The sequence below is a fragment of the Kogia breviceps genome, chromosome 5 (assembly GCF_026419965.1).
Source record: "Kogia breviceps isolate mKogBre1 chromosome 5, mKogBre1 haplotype 1, whole genome shotgun sequence".
In the NCBI taxonomy this organism is placed as follows: domain Eukaryota; kingdom Metazoa; phylum Chordata; class Mammalia; order Artiodactyla; family Physeteridae; genus Kogia; species Kogia breviceps.
Window position 1 is genome coordinate 102,265,717 of NC_081314.1, and position 26,130 is coordinate 102,291,846.

At 34.9% G+C, this 26,130-nt stretch overlaps 2 protein-coding genes across 11 annotated transcripts in view; one reads left to right on the forward strand and one right to left on the reverse strand.

Annotated features, from left to right (window-relative positions):
- The window catches only part of ABI3BP (ABI family member 3 binding protein), a 285,160-nt gene extending 273,154 nt beyond the window's left edge, over nt 1-12,006 (forward strand). For 2 of the 3 annotated variants that reach the window (XR_010840794.1, XR_010840796.1), the window contains one exon: nt 11,892-12,006. The gene's annotated coding sequence lies outside the window, so the exon portion shown is untranslated. The remainder of the gene's footprint in view (nt 1-11,891) is intronic. The other variant, XR_010840793.1, reaches the window with a different exon arrangement.
- Nucleotides 1-26,130, reverse strand: part of TFG (trafficking from ER to golgi regulator) — a 36,169-nt gene that overhangs the window by 947 nt on the left and 9,092 nt on the right. For 2 of the 8 annotated variants that reach the window (XM_067034799.1, XM_067034798.1), the window contains exons 4-8: nt 21,032-21,178; nt 13,663-13,830; nt 9,166-9,306; nt 3,387-3,482; nt 634-674 (exon numbers count right to left, since the gene is read on the reverse strand). In XM_067034799.1, coding sequence (XP_066890900.1) covers nt 640-674; nt 3,387-3,482; nt 9,166-9,306; nt 13,663-13,830; nt 21,032-21,178 — 587 coding nt within the window. In that variant the 3' untranslated portion in view covers nt 634-639. The remainder of the gene's footprint in view (nt 1-633; nt 675-3,386; nt 3,483-9,165; nt 9,307-13,662; nt 13,831-21,031; nt 21,179-26,130) is intronic. The other 6 variants (XM_059064681.2, XM_059064682.2, XM_067034797.1 and 3 more) reach the window with 4 other exon arrangements.

The following is a 26,130-nucleotide window of genomic DNA, read 5'->3' on the forward strand; positions in this document are numbered from 1 at the left end:
ACAAGTAGAGTAGCAGAGGCTATATTTCAAGACCACATAGTATCCAAGAAGCACTTTCTAGACAATTTTGTAAACCCTCTGAAATTAAAACCGCTATATATACTTCTTCTACTTCAACTCCTCCTACACTGTATAATCCCTGAGAGCAAATTCCTGTTCTAGTATAACTCCCAGTAGAGAGTAGATGTTCAAATGATAAGTGTAGGAATTAATGCAAAAGCTAGTCATTAACCTGGTTCTGAGGGGCCTGTTTAATAACAGTACCAAATAAAAACACATTTTATTTGTAGAGAATGAATATTTTTAAATGAAATAATGGTGCTACAAATACATCTTATTGTACTAATGAGATGCTTTAAGGTTTATTCACTCTATAAAAACTAAGCCATTTAAGAATAAACATTAAGTGCCAATTTTCACAATCCTTAAAATCTTTCTTTTAGATTTGGTATCTGATGTTTTTGCCTTTACAATTCAAAATTCTGGCTTAGCAGTAACAATGTAACACACAGAAAGCATATCATATTGCCCCACAAAAATCAACATCTATATTCATTAGTTACTAGGATGTAAAGTCTTTTAAAATAAAAGGTCTGCTTCACTAAAAACTTTTATCTCTACCATGAAACACACCTGCAGCTACTTGCAATGAAACCTCTCCATTGACTGGAATCCTGTCAGCATTAAATACCAGATACATAAGACAATTATTAAAATATGTACAACCCTGCATTTAAAAAAATAAAAAGGATTGAATGAATTTGAGTATATTCTGAACTCACCTTGAACCTGGGTTCAAAATTTACTCATGAAAGAAACCTTTCTGACATAGTCCATGAATAAAACTGCAAAAGGTCACAGAGGGAAACTGCCAAACCAGCAGAGTGTCAAAGATGGTCCAATGTTACCACCACCACTTACAGTCTCCAAGCAGAGTATTTAGTTGACTATTTCCATATCTCCCAAATTCAAGTTAATAGGACTAGCAGGATCAGAAATACAGAGATAATAATTTGAAGAGAACTAAACTTTACTCAGTGAAAACCCTGACGAAAATCATTAAGAGCAAGCTTAATTTTTAATAAGTAAATCAAATATCGAATGCATTTTACTCGTGGCAGTATCTAAATACTGAACTAAAGTCGATTCATGATGAAACCTTGATGTCATACAATTTCTCCTATCCTCTACATAAAGTTTTTTTTTTACTGTAAGTTTTTGGAGAAACAGAAGGATTCAGCTTTTATAATGAAAATATCTATTCGGCTTAAGATTGTGAGCAAAAAAAAAAGCTGTCTTCTCATCCTGGCAAGTGAAATCTAAACTGGCTTTTTAACAGCATCTGGGGACAACCATATCTATTTTTCAAGAGAGGGAATAACCCCTAAGGGCCTAAGATGCTGTTTCATTAGCAACCTACTAGTCTTTGACCATAATATAGCAATACCTCTATATGTATATACTTTCTTCCCCCCACCACCATCCCCTCCCTTGAAAAACAAAATAAAGGAGTAACCGGTGCAAGTCACCAGAAATGGCAAGAAATGGAAATTCTGTGGTTCTGTGAATAAATGAATTTTAAAGAACAAGGAGTCATATGGTCCACAAAGCCTAAATATTTACTATCTAGCTTTTTATGGCAGAAAAGTCTGCCAACCCCTGGTCATGGTTGGAGAATGTAGAATAATATAGGGAAGTAATTAACTACAAAGTCAAGGGTACTGGGTTCTGGTCTGGTTCCTGCACTAAATGGCTGCATGTCCTTTGATGGATCACAACTCTCTGAACCCTAGTTGTCTCACTTATAAAATGAGTGGGTGGGACAAGATCAGTGGTCCCCAACCCTGGTTGCACTTTAGAATGATGTGCAAAGCATTTAAAATAAAAAAGCCTGAGTCCCATCCTCGACCAAGTAAAACAAGATCGCTGGGAGTAGAGCCCAGGCACCTGTAATTTTCAAAAAACACCTCTCCAGGTGATTCTGAAGTATGGTGAAGACTGAAATCCCCTGGATTAGATAACTAGGTCTTTTCCACTCTAATATCTATTATTTCTACAAATTATAATTTGTAACACAGATTTTCTTTAAAGGACTGCATCCTAAAAAGAACCTTCCCCCAATATTATAGTCCAAGTTCAAATTCATTCCACCTATTTTATATACGTAAAAACTAGTAGCTACAGGTTAAATCACTCCACAGAAAATCCAATCCAAATAAAAATTGTTCTTTGTGTTAAAATATGTCAAACTCCAATGGTAGAATTTTATGGTCTAATTCAGGGGGTCAGCAAACGTTTTTCTGCAAAGGACCAGATAGTAACTATTCTAGGCTTTGGGGGCCACATGATTTCCGAAACTTTTAACTGCAGGGGTGGCGTTTTCACCATAAGTTCCAAACAGATTTAAGGGGAAAAAAAAAGAGCACACACTTGCTTTACGAATAGTTGTACCCTGTCATGTTTATTGAGGAAAATGATTAGGCTTTTTTGAGTGGGAGTTCCTTAGGCTCACTGGCAGCAGTCTACTATATGGAGCTTTAATCTCAGACTTTTCGATGATACCTAAGTTAATGTTTATATTAAATGAGATAATGTGTACACAAAGGATTGCTAATGAGGTTGACTGTTTTCCCCCATGTATTTATTGCATGTTCTTTGCTCATTTTTGTAGAGTTAATCTTACTACTTTTCTAAAATTACAGTTGAAATTTTGATGCTTAAATCTTTGACTGTAAAACAAGAGTTGAACACAAAATTCTCAGATATAACAAATGTAAAAATTACCTGAATTATAACCACAGCATTCAAAGCTACACTGAGAGATTTTTATGTTCTTAGTTGCCTGAATTACGTTTTACACAATTCTACTTTTATGCCCTGTTTTTGGTATTCCTACATACTTTTGGGAGATTTAAAAACCTATGTAGCTTAATTTGGTTCTTATTTAATAAGACCACCTCTTTCCATGTTCCATGGAAGGTTCCATGAGGGAACTGTTAATGCTTTTACAGGTACTAAGAGTACACTGGGATAATGTGTTACATATAATGGAGGAAAAAATGTTGCATTTTTGTAGCTGTACATCACCCAGCAGCTAAGTCATTTCATCAGTAGGAGGTAACTTTGTATTTAAAACTTTTTTTATACTATAGGTTATTACTGAATCATCTACTATGATTTTAAGTCTTACCTGCCCACTGGAAAACTGAAATGGTGATTTACAGTAAAAATTTTTATGCAAAATATTTAAAAATAAATAAAACAAGTGTTATCCCCCCCCACCACCAAATAAATACTTAATACCTACTATAACAAATCAAGGAATTAGGGGGAAAGAATTAAAGTTTCTTGAGTACAGAGACAGCTCCCTCTGGACACCCGCTCACCTGCATACTGAATACCGTACTGCTGCGTCGGCTGGGGGGGCACCTGTGGCTGAGTGCCATAGCCAGCCTGCTGCGGGTACTGCTGGTACATCTGACCTAAAAGAGACAAGACAAGGCAAAGAGGCAGGTTTAACGCGGCAGAAGAGAAACGCTTTCAAAGCACATTTAATTCTCTCCCCATTCATACACATAAACACACTGAGAACCAAGACCCAAGAATGTGTTTGTTCCCCTCTAACTGTCTATGAAGAAGAGAAGAATGAACAATTTAACAAGTGTGGCCACTCTGCTGTGGAATAACTGCAGGGAACTCTAATTGGCAGCAAATAACATGAGTGGTTACTTCAGAAATTCCAGAAAAACTAACGTTTTCAAACTCAACTGCCAACAGATATGTACTACTAATGTTCAGTAAAAATCAATAAATAAAAATTTGAGGAAAGGGGCAAATACCATTAATAGCGCCTGTGATTTCCAAACATGTAAGAATTTACTGGTTCATGTCTTTATCATCTCTACTACTTTACAGTTGTTCTAATGGTGGATTAGCTAGATCAAATGCCTAGAGAGCAATAAAACTTGCACTGTAATATCTAGCTAGAATTTAAATTTTTTAAAAATCTAGCTAGTATTTACATCTTTAAAACAACTTTATGTTGCTGAATCTTTAAAAAATATTCAAACTACCTGCTGTTAATCAAAAGACAACAGGTAAACAGCATACTTTTGGCGGAAAAAGAAAATGACTAAAAAAAAAGTCAATGCATTATCTAGTGCCATTCAAACTGAGATGCAGGAGGCAGCTAGTGCTCACAGGCTGCAATCGCAGGATAGAACCCACGCTACTGGACTGGGTGCCCAGCCCTACGTACTGCAGCACTAAATGAGCTATGCCCTTATTGATAGCCAGATTATTTCCTAGCAAGCAGTGGTATGCTTTTTATGATAAAAATAAAATTTGCTTAACTATTTTTAAGCTATTAATCCTCTTCCCAAATACAACCAAAAACTGACAAAAAGTTTCTTAAATGCTTTCTTAATGGTTCAAGATTTATCAATAGCACAAAAGACAGTACAGAAGTTAACCACCTTTTAGAAGACACTGCCTTAATCCTAGATTGTATTTCATAACTAAATTTTAGAACGGGAGTGACCAGAATCTGGTATAGAAATATAATCAAAGGGGAGGACTATGCATAGCATTTGACAGTGGGTTCTAATTCCTAGAAATCAGAAGGATTAACTCTACAATATAAAAATGAGCAAAGAACACCCAATGAATACATAGGGGAAAAAAAAAATCAACCTCATTAGCAATCCTTTTTTCAGTACAGAAAGATTAAGCAACTTACCTGGGGTCAATACATCACAGCTAGTAAGAACCATCACCAGAACCCAGGCATAACTCTAGAGCGTTAGCTTAAAAGGAGTTTTGTACATGTTATCTTGTTTAATATAAACATTAACTTAGATATGATCGAAAAGTCTGAGATTAAAGCTCCATGTAGTAGACTGCTGCCAATGAGCCTAAGGATCTCCCACTCAAAAAAGCCTAATCATTTTCCTCAATAAAAAAATGACAGGGTACAACAATTCTTAAACCAAGTGCGCGCTCTATTGTTTTTTTAATCTGCTTTGAGCTCATTGTGAAAATGCTGACCCTGTGGTTAAATACTATCTCTACAAAGTATTTCTTTTATTTATTTTAAATACACTTCATTCAAGCCCAAAACAGGACTCTCACTCTCTGTCACAGTATTCTGAAAATTAAGAAGTCTGTGTTTAGTTATAAACAATGAAGAACAACTTGACATACTTGAAGAAGGAGACAGCTACAGGATATATTAAGCGAAAAAGCAAGGTGCCAACAGAGTTTAGAGTAAGCTATGATCTGAGGGAAAAGAATATATAAGCTACGTTTTGTGTATTATATTTTCAGAAAGAATCAATGGTAGAAAAAAGTAAAAGCAATAAAACATATTACCTAGGGAGAAAGAGAATAGGATGAAGCAAAGAGTAATGGTGAGGCTTCTAGGACTATACTTTGTGACACAGATTGGTAGCCAGCCTCTATGATGACCCTCAATGACTCCTGCACATGTATAGCATATGATAAGGGGTTGGTATCCTTTGTATTTTTAGAAATTAGAAAGATTAACTCCACAATACAAAAATTAGCAAAGACCAAGCAATAAACACATGAGTATTCCCTCTCTTGTGTAGTCCGCTCACACTGAATAGGGCTGACCTCTATATCATTAGAATATTGCAGAAATGACAATGACATTTCTGAGGACACGTCGTGAAAGACATCCATCTCCTATTACTGTCTGGTGGAAGCTGCCTGTCATGAGGTCACCCAAGCAGCCTATGAGATCCATGTGGTGAGGAAATGAAGCCTCCTGCCAACAACCACATGAGGGAGTCATCTTCAAAGTGAATCCTTCGGTGCAGGTTAAGCTTCAGAAGACTGTAAGCTCATGAGAGACCCTGAGCCAAAACCACCAAGCTAATGGTCTCCCAGATCCCCGATTCTGAAACTGTGAGATAATAACTGTTGTTTTAAGCATCTATGTTTTGGCGTAAATTGTTAACATAGCAATAGTTAATTAACATAGTTTTCACTTCAGAAACATGTAGGGTTGACAGCTATTAAAAAAAAAAACTTAAGATACAATCAAATGGAAAATGTGAACCTGGTTATTAGACTTCCTAATTTGAACAAGCCCTCAACTGTAATAAAGTAACTATGAGACAACTACAGAAATTCAAATATAATGTGTTGACATTAAGAATCACTTAATCATTTAAACCACATGGAAAAGAATATGAAAAAGAATATATATACATATAACTAAGTCACTCTGCTGTACAGCAGAAATTAACACAACATTGTAAATCAACCATATTCAGTAAAGTTTTAAAAAAAATCACAACATTGTTATGTATAATAATATGGTGATTACATTAAAAAGAAAAGAGTATCACTTAGACATGCACACTAAAATAACTGAGTGAAAAGAGGGGAGTGGAGGGAGCAAGATAGATGAAAAAAGAATGCTAAAATATTAGTAGGTGTTGAAGCCACATGACAGAAACATGAAGAGTTGATTATTCTATCTCTACTTTTGCATGTTTCAAAATTTACATAATAAAAGCTACTTTAAAAGTCTACTCAGCTTATCCATTTTATTGGCATATGATTTACAGATTTCAATTATATCCTTGTCACCTTTTTAGCTTGTCAAACAGCAATACTTCCTAGCCTTTGATGACTTTTAGTGCTTTTTTCTGTATCCTTGCCACTTTTTTATTATGTTTTTGGCAACTACTGTAGTGCACATAGCTTTCCAGTAACAGAGGCACCTGCCTTCGGTGAAAAAGGATAATACTGTCCATTCTGTTTCTTTTCATGAAGCTTAATATTTTGTTGATCCTTTTAACTGAACAACTTATTAACACTAAAATCCTTGGGAAAAAAATTTACAAATCCAAGATCCTTTTTATGGAATTTAAATAATAACTCAATTATTTACTTTATTTTAGATTATTATTTCATATTCTATTCTAAGAAATTGCTATTATTAATTATTAGTAGATTTTTATGTTGATTATTCTGCTGAAATTATAACCAGCAGTTGATCTAACTAACTGGTGATGCCAGGGACTCATTATATATCAAATGTCAGAAAGTATTCATTAAAGTAGCCTGTAATTCATCTTGGGAATCTGTACATGACTGATGCATTAATCTAGAGCTGTGCTATCCAATACAAAAGGCACTAGCCACATATGACCACTAATAAACACCTGAAATGTGGCCAGTCTTAACTGTGATATGCTGTACATGTTTTGAAGTGTTTCAAATTGATGTCATACCCCAGATTTCCAATATACAGTATGAAAACCAGAATGTAGAACATAAATATTTTTAATAATGATTACATGTTGATACACTGGATATACTGGATTCAATAAAATGTATAATGGAAATTAATTTTACCATTAAAAAACATTTTTAATGTGGCTAATAGATAATTTTAAATTACATGTAGCTTCCATGGTATTTCTTTTAGACAGCACTGATCTAGAGATTCACCTCCACAATGCTAATCTATTGACTGATGTCACATTAATAACTGTACAGATTTTTCATTACAATGTGCATTACAATGTTTTAATGTACACTAAAAAGTAACGGCTTTAGGAAGGAATACAATTAATGCCACCCTAAAGAAATTCAATTCACACCAAATGGTGTCAACCTGATGCCTCTAGAAAAGGGAACTTGTTTGCTGGGGGTCGTGGGAAACAGCATTTTCTAATTTCCAATGTATATCCTTTTATATTACTAAAGTTTTACCTGTTTGAAAATAAATTTTCCATTAAAACAAACCCCTGATAGAATAATTTGAGATATTGTTAGCAGAGCCTTAAATCCCATTCCTTTATAAGTGAACAGCAAACATTATTTGGTACAATTACCCTTCCAACTGTCATCCTACAACAGTATACACGGCTTAAAATGGGATTTTTTTTTTTTTTTTAAAGAGATGTTAGTTCATCTGATACAGCCATTAAACTCCCATATCCAAACTCTGCTTCTTCCTCCCTGTTTCAGACACATCTGCCTCAATTCCAGTTCTGGCAGTTGCATCTTGGTACAAAGGAAAGACTATGACTAAAGTTGGTTGAGAAGAGGCTTTAGCAGGAAGAAATTCTTCCCAAACCACTCATTTATCAGCAAAATGCCACCTGCTAGTCTCTATCACTCTCATTTATCCAATGGGATAAACCTAAAAGTACCACCACAGAATAATTAGAAATCTATTACAAAAGTGCTCGGTTCATTTTAGACTGTTTTGGGGGTTTATTTGTTTGTTTTTAATGTGATTAATAAACTAAATCACTTGCTTCTCAAGCTGAAAATACATCCTGTCACACCACCTGGCCCCTTTACGCAAATAGAGCACCACCTGGTGATTGTTTTAAAGTAAAACATAGGGCCTTAAAGGGCCTAACAAGCATGGGCGATTCAAAGAAATAACATTTTAACATCTAGAAGGAACCCTAGATGAGTAACCCCGAGGCCACGTTCTGCAGCGCTCCAAGGGTTTCAATGAGGCACCTCATTGTCTGCTGTCCTGAGCTTGTGGCCCCTCAATCCCCTTCAACAATCGCAATGACCCCTTACTTGTTTTAAATACTGAGCTTTTAAGTTCTATTTCATTCAGAACTAAAGACCCTCTTTTAAAACCACTGATTTAGTCCAATTTTCACAATTTACGGTGGGAGAATATAAAAACCCAGAGAGGTTAACCTGCTCATCCGAGAACACATCATTTAGAGAAGAAAAGTTTGATTTAAAATACATTGCTTTTTCCACAAAAGACATATTGCTAACTGCACAAAAATATAAATGGCTATTTATCTTTCAAAAAAACTACTTAACTAATGTTACGCTTTACCTCTATTTTTTAAATTACAAAAATAATACACAGTTGCAAGAGGGGAAGGGAAAAGGGAATAAAACAGCACCTAAATATTATGCTTTTAACATTTTTAGGTTTTTTTCCTTTTCAATAATCAGAAGCATACCTGACATTGTTCTATTTGTTTTTTTTAACCCCAAAGTATACTATGTCAGTACATCAAAAAATTTTACAACCGTGTTCATAGCGTGAATGCACATGTAAGCTTTTCACCGTTACCAACAATGCCATAATAAACGTTTCTGCACATGTACCTTTCCGCACATGTGCTCTAAGCTCTATTTTACCTTCACTCTGACCTGCTTGAGTCTGAGCTCCTGTATATGGTGGCTGCTGTGGCTGAACTCCTGCTGGGTGAGCTGCAGAGGAGGAGGAAGCAATGCTGTCGGGAGTTCCTGAACGGTCTTCGGCAGGAGCACTGGGTGGCCCTGGGTGGTCATGAAAAGTCAGCTCAGTTTCTAATACAAGACCTGTCCCCAACAAGCTCAATAATAAGTTTGGTTAAGAGGTTAAAAATAAAAGTACTACAGAATAAGCACAACCCAAATGCAGCCTTATATATTGATGTATATACTTTTTTCCTTTGCTCCAATCTCTCAAGAATCCAAAGCTACAACTGGAAATTCTTCCCTATAAAGTGTGGAGTGTTACATTCCTGAGTCGTAAACTTCCCCTGCAAAAACCAAAACTCACCTCTGCGATAACAGTATCTACCACTTTATGCAATCTATTTTTAGATCAACCAAAAGTATCATTTCATTCTTTTTTTAAAAAATAAATTATTTATTTATCTATTTATTTTTGGTTGTGTCGGGTCTTTGTTGCTGCGTGCCAGCTTTCTCTAGTGGCAGCGAGCAGGGGCTACTTTTCGTTGCGGTGTGCAGGTTTCTCACTGCAGTGGCTTCTCTTGTTGCGGAGTATGGGCTCTAGGTGCGTGGGCTTCAGGAGTTGTGGCTCTCAGGCTCTAGAGTGAAGGCTCAGTAGTGGTGGTGTGCGGACTTAGTTGCTCTGCGGCATGTGGGATCTTCCCAGACCAGGGCTCGAACCCATGTCCCCTGCATTGGCAGGTGAATTCTTAACCACTATGCCACCAGGGAAGCCCTCATTTCATTCTTCAGTGGGCCTCCACTGCCCATAAATCAAGTTCAAGCCTCTAGCTTCACATTCAAGGGTCCAAACATTTCTCACAATTCCTCTTCTCACATGCCCCCTTCAGTTAAACTAACCTATTCCCTATTCCCCCAATAGATCTAATACTTTCTCTGCCTCCATTTCATTAATCACTGTTCCCTTCACTGTTCCATTCTCACATATCTAAATAAACGTTCCTTAAAACTCAGTTATAACTCCACACTTCTAGTAAGGCTTCTTCACCCATAAATACTTTTCTCCACTTGTGAACTTTTATGGAGTATACTTTTATTAAGACCCTTACCAACTTCTACTTTGTATTTCTGAAGAGGCCTCATCTTCCCTCTTAGACTTGGAGCTCTTTTGGCCAGGTCCCTTTCTTATTCCTTCCATCTGCCTCACAAGGCCTAGCTCTCTTACACATGGAACCACTAAAAATTCTTCTAAAATAATGAACAAAGAAGTAAATGGAGAGAATTTGCTACAGCTCCAATACTGTAACAGGCGAAAAAGATATTCTGAAGATAACTGTAGATTATAGATATGTTTCTTTCTTTAAGTTCTTTTTGTTTGGACAATATAGAAGAATGGTTAAAAGCACAATTTTTGGAGCCAGACTGTCTAGGTTCAAATCCCAATGCTGCCATTTAGTAGCTGTGTAACTTTGGGCATGTTACTTGATCTCTTTCTGTGCCTCAGTTTCCTCATCTGTACAAAAGAAATACTAATTCCTACTTCATATGGTTACTGTAAGGATTGTGAGTTAATAAGAGCTTATAGCAAATACTTACAAAAGTGGTTATGGGGGAGGGGCAAGAAGTGTAGGGGATTAAGAGGTACAAACTATCAATACTATATATAAAATAAGTAAACTACAAGGATTATATTATACAACACAGAGAATATAGCCAATATTTTATAATAACTATAAATGGAGTATAACCTTTAAAAATTGTGAATCACTAGTTGTACACCTGAAACTTTATATAATATTGTACCATCAACTATACCTCAACAAAAAATATTTTTAAAAGAAATATATTAAAACATTATTTAAATATATTAATATATTTAATATAAAATATATTGAAAATTAAAATTAAAAAATGATTATATAGCAAGATCTTATAAAAGTGAATACCACTTAGAAAGCTCCACATAAGTACTTGCTATTACTAGCAGACTAATTTCCCTGAGTGCCAAACCTCTATCCTTTGCACTGGTATATCCCAGAACTTAGCACTTTATTAGAGGCACATAGTTGGAAGCTGATAGTCCAGATATTGTTGAGAACCTAAACTAGGATAATGGTAGTGGTGATGCAAGAGAAACTGATGACTGACAGAATAAAATGGACAGTCACTCCTGCATACCACCATTTCACTGATATTTATCAACATGTAGACAAATAAATACATACACAAGTCCCTCCTAAGAAGGATAACACAGATAACATAGACACTATGTTATTATCTTAAAAAAATACTACTTCGACTCCTCTTTTCTTCCTTGTACATAAGCTATTAGTTAATGTTGCTTTTCCTATCATAACAGTTCATCCCTCCATGTACACATTCACTACTGTAGCCAAGTTTTTCACATCATAACCTGATAACTTTACAAAGTATCATGGCATTTTCTATGTGTAAAGTTTTTCCTACTTCAATTCAACATACAAAGCTACCAGAAAAATGGTCTTCAAATATCATATGAATCACAGTAATCATATTAGTCTGGTCTATACTATATTCTAATCAAAAATTTAAGCCTGACCTCATATGTAACTATTTACTCCCTCTATCTGGCATATCTTGAAGTCTTAAATACTAAGAAGCTGTAATATTAACTCATATTTCAGTTGCTCTAAAAATGTGTTTTTCAGATGGACCACTTATGTGATGTCTTCTTCTGCCAAGAACATACATCATGTACAAGTATTCGCCTCTTTTTCAGAATGTCACACAATTCTCTTTAATAAATAATCCCATAAAAGTCTCAAAGGATTTTTTCTACTAATTTTCTTTTTTATCTTTCCGGTTACTGATAATGGCAAAGTAAACTGATCAGGTAAAACCTCCCACAAATAACTTCAAAACCTGCACAAAACAGAAGAAGACAACTATTTGAAATGACTGGAGGTCAGCCAAATGTCAGCAGACACCAAGAGTTTACGCCCAATGGAATTACAACAGGTGAGAATTGCAAACCCCAACCTCTGCAGCTCCAACCACAGAAAACCGGTGTTAACTTCATGGTTGGTCAAGCAGCCAGAAATTTGAGGGGAAAAGCCCTTGGGTAAGAGAGTCACTGAAGAAATGAGACCTAAAATATGAGTATAAGCTCAGTCCCAAACCCCCAGCTGACCATGGGGGTAGAAGGGGAGAGGGTGACACCAAGAGGGCACAGAAGAAAAAGCAGCACACCTAGAGCTGAAAGGACTTAGCAGAGCTGTCAGCTGCTATAATCCCAGGAGGAAGAAGAAGTAATTTGAGTAAATACTAGAGCAGCAGTAACAAAAAATCCTCACAAGAACCTAAAAGAATCCCAAGTCTTTGCTGAAATAGCTCAGCTGGGAGAGCATTAGACTGAAGAATACCAAGTTATTAGAACATATTAACCACAATGTCCAGTTTTCAATCAAAAACTGTCAGATGTGCAAAGAAACAGGAATATGCAACCCATACTCAGTTTCCCCGGAAGGAAAGAGCAGAAGAAACTGATTCCAAACAGGCCCAGATGCTGGATGTAGCGGACATTTCAAAGCAGCTTTATAAATAATTTTAAAGAATTAAATAAAAATACCTTCAATGAATTAAAGGGAAATACAATCTTAATGAATGAAAAGGTAAAGAATCTTAACAAAAAAAACTAACACTATAAAAAGAACCAAACGGAAATTCTAGAGCTGAAAGCACAATAACTGAGAGGTAAAGTTCACTAGAAAGGTTTAACAGCAGATTGGAAATGGTAAAAAGAAAATCAGTGAATGTGAAGAGTGATCAACAGGAATCATCCAATCCGAAGAACAGAGAGAAAAAAGAGCGAAGAAATATGAACCTCAGAGAGCCGTGGAACAATCAAGCTCTCCAGTGTACGTGTAATTGGAATCCCAAAAGAGAGAAAGCAGAAAAAATGCTGAAGAAATGATGCCCAAAATATAAAAAGAAAGCACAGTATAGATGCTGTTTTCAGGTTAAAAACACTCAAATAAAAGCAGTTTCTACACTAAATTAAACCAGAAATCTTCATTTAAATTGCCTTAAGATCAAAAGAAAGAATAAGATATCAAATATAATTTAAATCCAGCAACACATCTGAAATAAAATAAATTATTCAGATTTTTAAAAAAATAAACCCTCTGAATTCTACTTCTGATAACATTTACCTGAACCAACAGAGGTTATTCTTTAAAGAGGACAGTTCTATTGCCTGGGAGAGGGCATGAGAAAGCTTTCCAGGGTGCTGGAAATCATCTACATCTTCATCTTGTTGGTATTTTACATGGGGTATATACATATGTAAACATTTATTGAACTGAACTCTTAAGATTTGAGCACTTCACCATATCCAAGTTATCTCCCATTAAAGAAGGAAAGAAGGAAAGGGAAGGTAGGAGAGGGGGAATAAAGGATGGCAGGAAGGCACTAACTTACCTGAAACCTGATCATCTGTTAAGCCAAATGCTGACATGACATTTTTATTGATTTCATCTTGGTTTTTTAAAGGATCAAAAGCTGACATACTTGCTGCCATAACCTGAGTAGACTGTTTCCCAGAAGAATCAGAAGCAGCAGGCTTTTCTTCCCTACTATCCACAGTATCTATAAAAGAAATAAGCAAAAACTTGTTTCTATTTTATCTACACTCAGTAAGGCCTAAAAAATATATGACAGCAAAATATATATGTGCATATACTCTGGAATGTTGAGGGTATCTCTAAAAATAGGATTATAAATAATTTTACTTCCTTCTTTGTACTTGTTTATATTTTTGTTTGTAAAATCAGGAAAAAAGGTCAAAAAGAGATGCAAAATAGATAAAATTTTTTGAAAAAGCTATTATGTATGTCCTTCCCTAAGAATTATCAGATGAGAAAAAAAAATACAAGCACCTTTACAGACAGAAACATTTTTATCCTTCTTTTTGAAGACCTATGACCTATATCCTAGTATCACTCATACTGTGCACTAATGCTTTATTTTCTAAAAGGATAAAAAAGCTTAACTAAAGTTATGATATCAACTTTTATGTTTTATTTTTACTTGTCTTCTGGTTCATTATTAAAGTACATGGAAACCTCAAGCCAATGCATACTTTTATTATGTCTTCCTTTAAAATACTTATTACTTATTACAGATAAAAAGATACGTGTCTGAGATTTGCTCAAAATAACATGGGAGGGGTAGAAATGTGTGCAAGTATAGATGGCATGATACTATGAATTGATAATTGTTGAAACTGTGTGGGTTCATGAAATTCATTATAGTATTATGCCTCCATTTGTATGTTTCAATTTTTCCATAATAAATTATTTTGAAAAATAGAATTTTAAACATTATGAGCAGGAAAAATTTTAAACCATGTTTTTCTTCTAAGGATACTAAGGTACTAAACAGGCATTTACACTACCTTGTGAAAGAAAAGGGGTTCAAGAATAACCTACATTTTATAAATAGAAACTTAAGGCCAACATATAAAAAAAATTGAAAACAAAACAAACAAGATAATGAAAAGAATACTGCTAACCACTTACTCAAATAACAGACAATTATCAATGCCTTTCTGTTACCAACCAAGTAAATGAACATCAGTTATTAGATCATCTCTGTGATCAAGACCAAATTTGTCTTGTGAAAAAATGTACAGACTAAGTGGAATATAAGCGCACATGGGCTTACAGCTATCATTTATTCCTATCATTCCTCTAGTTACATTAATATTTCCTAAATTTCTGTAAGAAAGCTTCTATAACTACTCTTTTAAAATAAGTCTGCCAGTCATCCATCTTCCTCACCAATTTCCCTCCTCTAATTCCAACGCCACATCCCAAGAGCACATCACACCAATCTTATGATTATTTCCCCTCACACTGCTACCTTCCACTACCTATGCATCTTCCACTCAGGGCAAACTAAATTCACCAGGAAACACAATATATGTCCACTAGCCCACTACTTGCTCCAGTAGCTACTGCAGAGCTACTGCTACAGGTCAATCCAGTATTTAAGGTGGCCTACACATCATCTGCCTCCATAGAGGAAAGCAAGTGTCCAATGAGTCCATTACAGAGGTAGAGTGCTGAAAAACATAGGTAGCTATATGTTTCTTTCTCAGTGAGGGCAAGGCACAGCATTCGAAAGAGCATTGACAGCTGAGTTGTAGTTTTGTTTGGTGAACCAGACTTTCAGTTTCTGATGTAGCTTTTTGACCTATTTTATGTTTGTTTGTTTTTTTTCTTGAGATTATTAAATCAGAATATGTTCTAAGAGCTAGAAGCTTAGGAAATTTCATAAACTAGGTAAGCAATCTAAGTACAGGAGAGGAAAAAAAATAAGTTACAGCCATCTATAAAAATAAAGCATAGAATGTATTTTATAGGACATTCCATCCAAAAACAGCAGATTACACTTTCTTCTCAAGTGCACACGGAACATCCTCCAGTACAGATCACATCTTGGGTCACAAATCAAGCCTCGGTAAACGTAAGAAAATTGAAATCATACCAAGCATCTTCTCTGACCACAACACTGTGAGATTAGAAATAAATTACAGGGAAAAAACCGTAAAAAATACAAACACACGGAGGCCAAACAATACGTTACTAAATAACCAAGAGATCACTGAAGAAATCAAAGACGAAATCAAAAAATACCTAGAGACAAATGACAATGAAAACATGACAATCCAAAACCTGGGAAGCAGCAAAAGCAGTTCTAAGAGGAAAGTTTATAGGAATACAATCCTACCTCAAGAAACAAGAAAAATCTCAAACAATCTAACCTTACACCTAAAGGAACTAGAGAAAGAAGAACAATCAAAACCCAAAGTTAGTAGAAGGAAAGAAATCATAAAGATCAGAAATAAATGAAATAGAAAACAATAGCAAAGATCAATAAAACTAAAAGCTGGTTCTTTGAGAAGATAAACAAAATTGGTAAACCTTTAGACAGACTCATCAAGAAACAGAGGGAGAGGACTCAAATCAATAAAATTAGAAATGAAAAAGGAGAAGTTACAACAGACACTGCAGAAATACAAAGCATTATAAGAGACTACTGCAAGCTACTCTATGCCAATAAAATGGACAAGCTGGAAGAAATGGACACATTCTTAGAAAGAGTATAACCTTCCAAGACTGAACCAAGAAGAAATAGAAAATATGAACAGACCAATCACAAGTAATGAAATTGAAACTGTGATTAAAAATCATCCAAAAATCAAAAGTCCAGGACCAGATGGCTTCACAGGTGAATTCTATCACACATTTAGAGAAGAGCTAACATCTACTTTCTCAAACTCTTCCAAAAAATTGCAGAGGAAGGAACACTCGCAAAGTCATTCTACAAAACCACCATCACCCTGATACCAAAACCAGACAAAGATACTACAAAAAAAGAAAATTACAGACCAATATCACTGATGAATATAGATGCAAAAATCCTCAACAAAATACTAGCAAACAGAATCCAACAACACATTAAAAGGATCATACACCATGATTAAGTGGGATTTATGCCAGGGATGCAGGATTCTTCAATATATGCAAATCAATGTGATACACCATATTAACAAATTGAAGAAGAAAAGCCATATGATCATCTCAGTAGATGCAGAAGAAGCTTTTGACAAAATTCAACACCCATTTATGATAAAAACTCTCCAGAAAGTGGGCACAGAGGGAACCTACCTCAACATAATAAAGGCCATATATGACAAACTCACAGCCAACATCATTCTCAATGGTGGAAAACTGAAAGCATTTCCTCTAAGATCAGGGACAAGACAAGGATGTCCACTCTCGCCACTATTATTCAACATAGTGTTGGAACTCCTAGCCCCAGCAATCAGAGAAGAAAAAGAAATAAAAGAAATACAAATTGGAAAAGAAGAAGTAAAACTGTCACTGTTTGCAGATGATATGTTACTATACACAAACAATCCTAAATATGCTACCAGAAAACTACTAGAGCTAATCAATGAATTTGGTAAAGTAGCAGGATACAAAATTAATGCACAAAAATCTCTTGCATTCCTGTACACTAACACCAAAAGATCAGAAAGAGAAATTAAGGAAACAATCCCATTCACCACTGCAACAAAAAGAATAAAATACTTAGGCTAAAACTACCTAAAGATGTAAAAGACCTGTCCTCAGAAAACTATAAGACACAGATGAAAGAAATCAAGGGTGACACAAACAGATAGAGAGGTACACCATGTTCCTGGATTGGAAGAATCAATATTGTGAAAATGACTATACTACCCAAAGCAATCTACAGATTTAATGCAGTCTCTATCAAATTACCAATGGCAATTTTTACAGAACTAGAACAAAAAAATCTTAAAATTTGTATGGAGACACAAAAGACGCCAAACAGCCAGAGCAATCTTGAGGGAAAAAAATGGAGGTGGAAAAATCAGACTCCCTAATTTCAGACTATACTATAAAGCTACAGTAATCAAGACAATATGGTACTGAAACAAAAACAGAAATATAGATCAATGGAACAGGATAGAAAGACCAAAGATAAACCCACACACCTATGGTCAACTTATCTATGACAAAGGAAGCAAGGATATACAACGAAAACAGTCTCTTCAATAAGTGGTGCTAGGAAAACTGGATGGCTACATGTAAAAGAATGAAATTAGAACATTCCCTAACACCAAACACAAAAATAAACTTAAAATCGATTGAAGACCTAAATGTAAGACCAGACACCCTAAAACGCTTAGAGGAAAACATAGGAAGAACACTCTTTGACATAAATCACAGCAAGATGTTTTTTGACCCACCTCCTAGAGTAGTGGAAATAAAACCAAAAATAAACAAATGGGACCTAATGAAATTTAAAAGCTTTTGCACAGCAAAGGGAACTACACACAAGCGAAAAGATAACTCTCAGAATGGGAGAAAATATTTGCAAATGAATCAACAGACAAAGGATTAATCTCCAAAATATATACAGTTCATGCAGCTCAATATTAAAAAAACAAACAACCCAATCCAAAAATGGGCAGAAGACCTAAATAGACATTTTTCCAAAGAAGCCATACAGATGGCCAAGAGGTGCATGAAAGGCCGCTCAACATCATTAATTATTACAGAAATGCGAATCAGAACTACAATGAGGGGGCTTCCCTGGTGGAGCAGTGGTTAAGAATCCGCCTGCCAATGCAGGAGACACGGGTTCGAGCCCTGGTCTGGGAAGATCCACATGCCGCGGAGCATCTAGGCCCGTGAGCCACAACTACTGAGCCTGCGCATCTGGAGCTTGTGCTCCGCAACAAGAGAGGGCGCAACAGTGAGAGGCCCACGCACCGTGATGAAGAGTGGCCCCCGCCTCGCCACAACTAGAGAAAGCCCTCGCACAGAAACGAAGACCCAAGACAGCCAAAAATTTAAAAAAATAAAATAAAATAAAAAACTACAATGAAGTATCACCTCACACCAGTCAGAATGGGCATCATCAGAAAATCTAAAAACAACAAATGCTAGAGAGGGTGTGGAATAAAGGGAACACTCTTGCACTGTCGGTGGGAATGTAATTTGACACAGCCACTATGGAGAACAGTATGGAGGCTCCTTAAGAAACTAAAAATAGAATTACCATATGACCCAGCAATCCCACTACTGGGCATATACCCAGAGAAAACCATAATTCAAAAAGACACATGCACCCCAATGTTCACTGCAGCACTATTTATAATAGCCAGGTCATGGAAGCAACCTAAATGCCCATCAACAGACGAATGGATAAAGAAGATGTGGTACATATATACAATGGAATATTACTCAGCCATAAAAAGGAATGAAATTGGGTCATTTGTAGAGATGTGGATGGACTAGAGACTGTCATACAGAGTGAAGTAAGTCAGAAAGAGAAAAACAAATAACATATAATAACGCATATATGTGGAATCTAGAAAAATGGTATACATGATCTTATTTGCAAAGCCGAAATAGAAGCACACACAGAGAACAAATGTATGTATACCAGGGGGGAAAGAGGTGGTGTTGGAGGAATCAGGAGATTGGGATTGACATATATACACTAATATGTATAAAATAGATAACTAGTAAGAACCTGCTGTATGAAAATTAATTAATTAATTAATTAATTTAATTAAAGAAAAAAGCATAGAATGTATTATTCAGTTCATTAAGTAATTCAGATAGGACACAATGACTAGAAGGATGGCCACATAAAGAAACAATACATGATATAATTTCCAAGATGCAGAGAAGAAACCAATCTTTAACATCTTTTACATTAACATAGGTGAGATGTTAACAATAAGACATATGAACACCTGGAAATAAACTGATAAAGAAATGCAGTATGTGGAGAGAAATAAGTGAATAGAAAGGTTGTTTCACCAAAACCAAAAAGCTTATAAATCTATTCCTTAGAGCAGAATATAGGCTACTGTAGGTTTCTGCACAGTACTGGCTCTACTTGTTGAATTCTGATCTAAGTTTCATAATATTCTACAGATGCTTTAACTCCTTCAAGTTATATGCAAATGTAGTTGTATCAGCATCTATGATTTCTTCTGGGAAAATGGTCAAAAGTTTTCTTCAGATCCTTGACCTAAAATTGGAAATTTTTGTTTGGAGAGATAGGATTCAGAAAAGGCCATTTGCTTTGACCTGAAATATAAAAGGTTTCACCATAAAGAGGCCAGAAGGATCTCACAGCAGTATTTCAGCACATCTCTTTAATATGTTCTGAAATCTGGAAGTGAAACTAGAAATTACTAATCAATCACCAAATATTTATCAAGCCATCTACCACTAACACAATTCCACATGGCTGGAAGAAGAGGGAAATGACGGATAATGCATCTTTAACTAAATCAAACAAAACTCCAAAATTTAAATGGGGCCAAAAAGAGAGTATCTCAGAATCTAAAGGATGCAAGGGATCATACAATGCCACTTTTCCACAAAACTATCTTCTATTAAGCCCCTTATAGCCAGTCATCCAGAGTCTATAAAATACTACTATTTCACAATATGGACAGTTTTAAGCATGTGAAAACTTATATGCAAACACAAAAATTAGTAAAATAAGTGTTTATTTTTAAAGTGCAACATCTAATATTAAAAGTCAAGGAAAGCAAGTCTTTTAAAATCTACTTTCAAGCCATACTTAAATTTCAGTCTATATTTTATAATATATTTGGTCCCCAAACTATATTCAGTTCCAAATTTGTCAATAAACCTTGCTTTATCTTAATGTAAATAGTACATGTCATCTGTAAAATGGAAAAAAATACATTTTTCTTTGCATATTATGAACACTGTGCTTAATATAAACTATACACCATTTGAGTGTACTAATCTAAGATTACTTTTTTACTTGAAACTATTAATACTTCATATATCACATAAAGTTCATGAAATGATATCCATTACTAAGGTTCATTAGTTAACTATTACATTGAAAATGGTTCAAGAGTTAAAGGGGTTTGAAAACCAACCTATGTCATAAACCCAGGAGTCTAAGACTAGGTGTAAAACAATCACCCAGACAGCACTTTAACAGCCCGGATCCCCGGGCCCTGCCCTCCAAGAGGTCTAGGATGAGATCCAGGAATTGGTATAATAAAATCTCCCAGTAATCTTAATGAACGGTCAGGTTTGGGAACACAGGTATGAATATTAGCACAGATGCAGGAATAAGAAAGGGTGACAATGGAGGTGCCATCCTACTCCTGCTGAAGAAGAGTTAGAAAAAAAAATCTGCAAAAAGATATAAAAAGGATAAGTCAGAAGAAAATGACTTCATGGTCTACCATTTTCAGGAATGTTGGTGGATGGTCCCGGTTCTCCAGGTGGTTCCAAGCTATCCAATAAGCGATTCACTTTATTTCGAAGTTCTATGAGTTCTCGACGAAGATATTTCACCTGACTTGATTCAAGGGGTCTTGGTTGGCCATTAACTGGAATAAAAGCATTAATTTTCTTAAAATTAGGGAATATTCTTCAATAAGGATATCAGTAGAATAATATGCAATAAGGAAAAATCAAAATAACTTCTTAAAAAAGTTAAATAAAATCAAACAAGATACCTACTGACATGATTCAAATAACTTTTTAAGGAAAGGATTCTTCATTGCTAGTTACTAATTTTTGGAAAAAATAAATATTCATCAGTCTTTGCTGATGCCAGATCTATGGCTTATGACCCATAATGGTAAAACAAAACAAAACAAGTTAATTAAAAGAATTCAACTACAGTGAAATAAATTAAAAATAGAAAGGTTTAATATATTTTTAATAGAAATTATGTACCTTCAAAAGCTCATTTTATTTCACACAATTCTTTTATAGCCTTAAAATATTCAATAAACACCTTATTAAAGGTACAATATGACTGCAAGTTTTTTATAATTCTTGCCTACTTCTGACCTAAAAAAGAAAAATTACCTACCTAAAATAACTGACCTAAAAAGTAACCTATTAAAAAAAATGCAGAATTCATAAATTCACATCACTACTGTCCTTCAATGTAGTTACTTCAAAAGCAGCACATCAGCCACAAAAAGGTTATTCAATAATCATTTTTTTAAACAAAGGCAATATTACCTCATTTAATTACCCATTTTGTGCAAATGACTTTCAGCTGACTAAAAAATAAAGAATCCTTCATCCAGCAACAAAGACTGTCACCACTGAAACTGTTAATTTAAAAATGTTTAATTTATTAATTCACAAGGCTCTGAATGCAAACCTCAAGATAGGAGTTGAAAAACTAAACTCATATGTTTTTTATGCATTGTCAGTATATATATATACAAATTCCTAAGACACCAAATTAGAAAAGGAAATCTATTTGAAAATAAAGGTTCAGTGAGATTCTTTGTAAAATATGTTTCAAACATCAAATCACCAATATAAGCTTTTAAAAGACAATCCACCAGTATTTTACATACTCCCTATACAGTTAAGAGGAAGTTCAATATAATCTACCTGTATCAATGACTGTCTTTTACTGGGTATTACTGTTTTTCTCTAATAGCTGAAAAGGAGAAAAGCAGCTCCTGACAGCTAAGAACTGGCCCAGTACTGTAGGACAGGCTTGAGTGATGCTAGAAGCTGGCGTGGCACTGACAGGTAGGTTGTGGTGTTCTCTTGTTGAACATAAACAATTTCAGGAAACACTGACAGTACATCAAATACATCTCAATAAAATTTTTAAAATTTAAAAAACAGACAAAGAACACGAACAATCAGAAAAGATCACTGTGGGACTGTGATAGCTCAAGACAAAAAAGAAAGCCAGTCCATTATCATGTGAGAACTAGACAAAAAACAAGAACGTTGACCAAACCACAAAAATGACCAAACATCCCTGGCTAATTATGCGTGACTGTTGCAATTTTACCAATCACAGCTTTAGCCTCAATTCACTACCCCCACCAAAGCCCCATTCCTTGAACCTTATCCAAAATCATCTAACACAAGCCTAAGCCCTATGAAAATTCCTTTCTAACACGTTTTTACTGACACCCTATTGTTCTCCATGGTGTTCATTCTCCCTCATTGCAATGTATTTGAAATTAAGCCCCGTTTCATTCCTAAAACCGCTTACTTGTGCCTTCTTTTTTCTTAAGTAATCTCAATAGAGGTTTGCTAGTTGTATACTTTCAAAATTGCTGATCCTATCAATTCCCCAACTTCTAGTTCATTTCTGCTCTTTATTATTTTCTTCAAAGTTATCCGGACTTATTTTGTCCTTTTTCTTTTTAGCTTTAGCATGCTCTAAAAACTATGTCATATAAAAGTCATCACTAATTATTTCTCATTCGTATTATGATTTCTTCTTTGATATGTTACCTAAAAGCATATTTTTATCTTCAAAAGTATGGGGGTTTGGGTTCTTTTCTGTCAAATAGTTCCTAATGAGACCAGATAATATGATCTCTAGGATATTCCTTCCCTGATATTTATTGAGACTCATTAGAAAACCTAGTACATGGTCAGCTTTTATAAATATCCATATGCACTAAAGAAAAAATGAATCCTGTCCTGATTGCTAGATGTATAAGATCAAGCCTGTATTTGTTCTGTTTAAATTTTGAGGCTGCTTAACCTATCAGTTTCAGAAAGAAGCATATTAAAAGCTCTCTTATGAATTTTTCCTTCTTCTGTCAATTTTTCCTTGAGGAAAAAATCTAAGGCTATGATGTGTAAGTGTTCAGAACTATTATATCTTCCCAGAGAATTATTTTTTATCATGATGAAGTGACTATTACTAATAAAGTTTTCATTTAAGAGTCTACTCTGTTATACTACAAACTAGCCTTGAGTTTGTCTAGTATATAAACTTTTCTAGCCCTTTACTTTCCAACTCTGCATAATAATCTTTTGGTATGTCTCTTATAATCAGCATGTAACAAAATTGTTTAAGCAATAAAAGCATCTGTCTTTTAACTTGTATGTTTAGTCTGTTTATGTGTACTGTGGTTAGTATTTTGTGCTTTCTATTTTTCAAGCTTTCTCTGTGCTTCTTTTCCTCACCATCTAGTTAACCAAGTAAGTACCCTTTGTGTCCTTCTTTTTCCTCTACCGGTTATTTCTAGTCTTTCAATAATCCCTCTTACATTTTAGAAAAGCATACTTCAATTTTAAAAACCTAAGTTAATTACTATCCTCCTCCCAAAGAATCCAAGTCTTTAAAGCATTTTAATTCCTATAATCCTCTCCTGTCTTACATATAATTATTGCTCAGTATTTTTGTCCCATCTTTTTCCTATATTCCTAAAACTATTATTTAATCATCAGTGCTCATTTAAATTCACACATTAACCAGTTTATTTGCTCACAATTTCTTGCATCTTTTACCATTCTTCTGGACTCAATTTCCTTCTTGCTGACAAACCAATTTAAAAAATTCTTTTAACAAGCGTCTGTGATGCTTGTTAAATTCTCAGTCTTTGTTTGAAAATGTTATTTCCCCTTATTCCTTAAGTTTAGCAGACTACAGAATGCTACTTTTCTACCCATCTTTTTCTGAACAGTGGAAGATGTTATTCTACTGTCTTCCAGTTTCTGTTATTGTTACTGTGAAGAAGCCTACTAACAGTCTAACTGCTTTGTAGGTGATCAGTCTACAGGCTGATTCACTCAGGCTACTTTTAAGATTATCTCTTTGTCTTATATATTCTCTAGCTTCATGACAATACATCCAATGGAGACTTATTTTTACTTACCCTGCTCAGGACTCACTGTGCCTCCTGAAACTGAGGGTTTATATCTTTTATATAATTCTGAAAAATTCTTTAGTCATTACTTCCTCATATATTTCCACTCCCCTATTCTCTCCTTCTTTAAAGTCTTAAGGGAAATAACCTGGACTTTCTCAAATTCCCTCTCATTATTCTCCACCTCTGTGTTTTTGTGCTCTGTCATTTCTTTAGACCACCTTCCACTTTACTAATTCCCTCTTTGGCTGTGACTAGGCTGCTGTTCTAACTCACCACTTAGTATTTAATTTCAATTTTAATTGACTAATATTTTTCATTTCCACAAGTTACCTTAAGTTCTTTTTTATTGGGAGTGGGTTATTGATGTATAGCTGATTTACAATGTTGTGTTAGTTTCAGGTGTATAGCAGTGATTCAGTTTTATAAATATATATATATATTCTTTTTCAGATTCTTTTCCATTATAGGTTATTACAAGATGGTTGAATCTTGTAATTCAGTTCCCTGTGCTATACTGTAGGTCCTTGTTGTTTATATACCTTAAGTTTTTAATCGGTTCCTTTTTTCATAGTGCCTAGTTCTTATATTCTTATTTCTTCTTTTATGTCCAATAACTTTTAATATATATTTTATTATCACTTCTACTAACTGAAGTTCTTGGAAATCTAATCCTACTATTAGTTGTATCCATTGTTTCCTGCTTACATGGATGTTTCATGTGTCTTACAGTTTTGACCTCTAAGTTCATCAACAGGATTTTAACTGTGAGAAGCCTATATAATTTGAACTGAGCACATACACCCTCCAGAGAGATTTCTGCCTTTGTTTTTGCAATTTTTCGTGGCAGTATCTGGGCTTGGGAGTTCCCAAAGGACCACTGGTTATGAATCCTCAAGGGAGCCTTTGCAAACCCCTGACATCCCAGGGTATATGAGAATTTCCCCTGTCAATTCCTTGACTCTACCAATGAAGAGATATTTTTCTTCTACAATATTCTTTTTGAGGGTATAGCCACCGAGGGTCTAGGACCCAAGGCCTATACCACCTAGATACCAAATGACAAATCCTTAGATTATGCACACTAAAACCTTCACCATCACCACCAAGAGCATCCCAAGTCTCAGCTTTTGGTACTTCAGGTGCTGGTTTTTAACTCCAACTATATTTTGGTCCCTGACATTTTCCTCAAGTCCTTGAGCAAGCTCAGGTGTGTAATTCAAAAAATATATTTGAAATAGTTTATTTAGCACATCCTCAGTGTTTCTGGGATGAAGATTTTCAGTTTACCTAATCTGCTTGATAGGTGGCCAATAGTGGTTAAGTATTTTAGATTCAATATTGTAAAAAGATACCTTTTATTTAAAAAAATTTTTAACAGTTTTTGTTATTAGCATTTTAAAATGATTCATGTTCACCCTTCCTAGATGGAGAGAAAATAAATACAAATTAAATCAATTGGCCATGATCATATTTCATGGAACTGTAATGGTCAGTGCCACATAATTTGTTTTTCTGGTAAGTTTATTACAATTTGTTTCCTCTGACAAACACCCAGTTTGCCTGAGTTTTAAAAGTGTATTTCCTTTGCCCCACTTGAGCCACAAAAATTTTTAAAAATGCTAACTAAGACATCCAGAAAAAAGTCCACATTTTATTTTTCACATAATCATACTACCACTTTAACT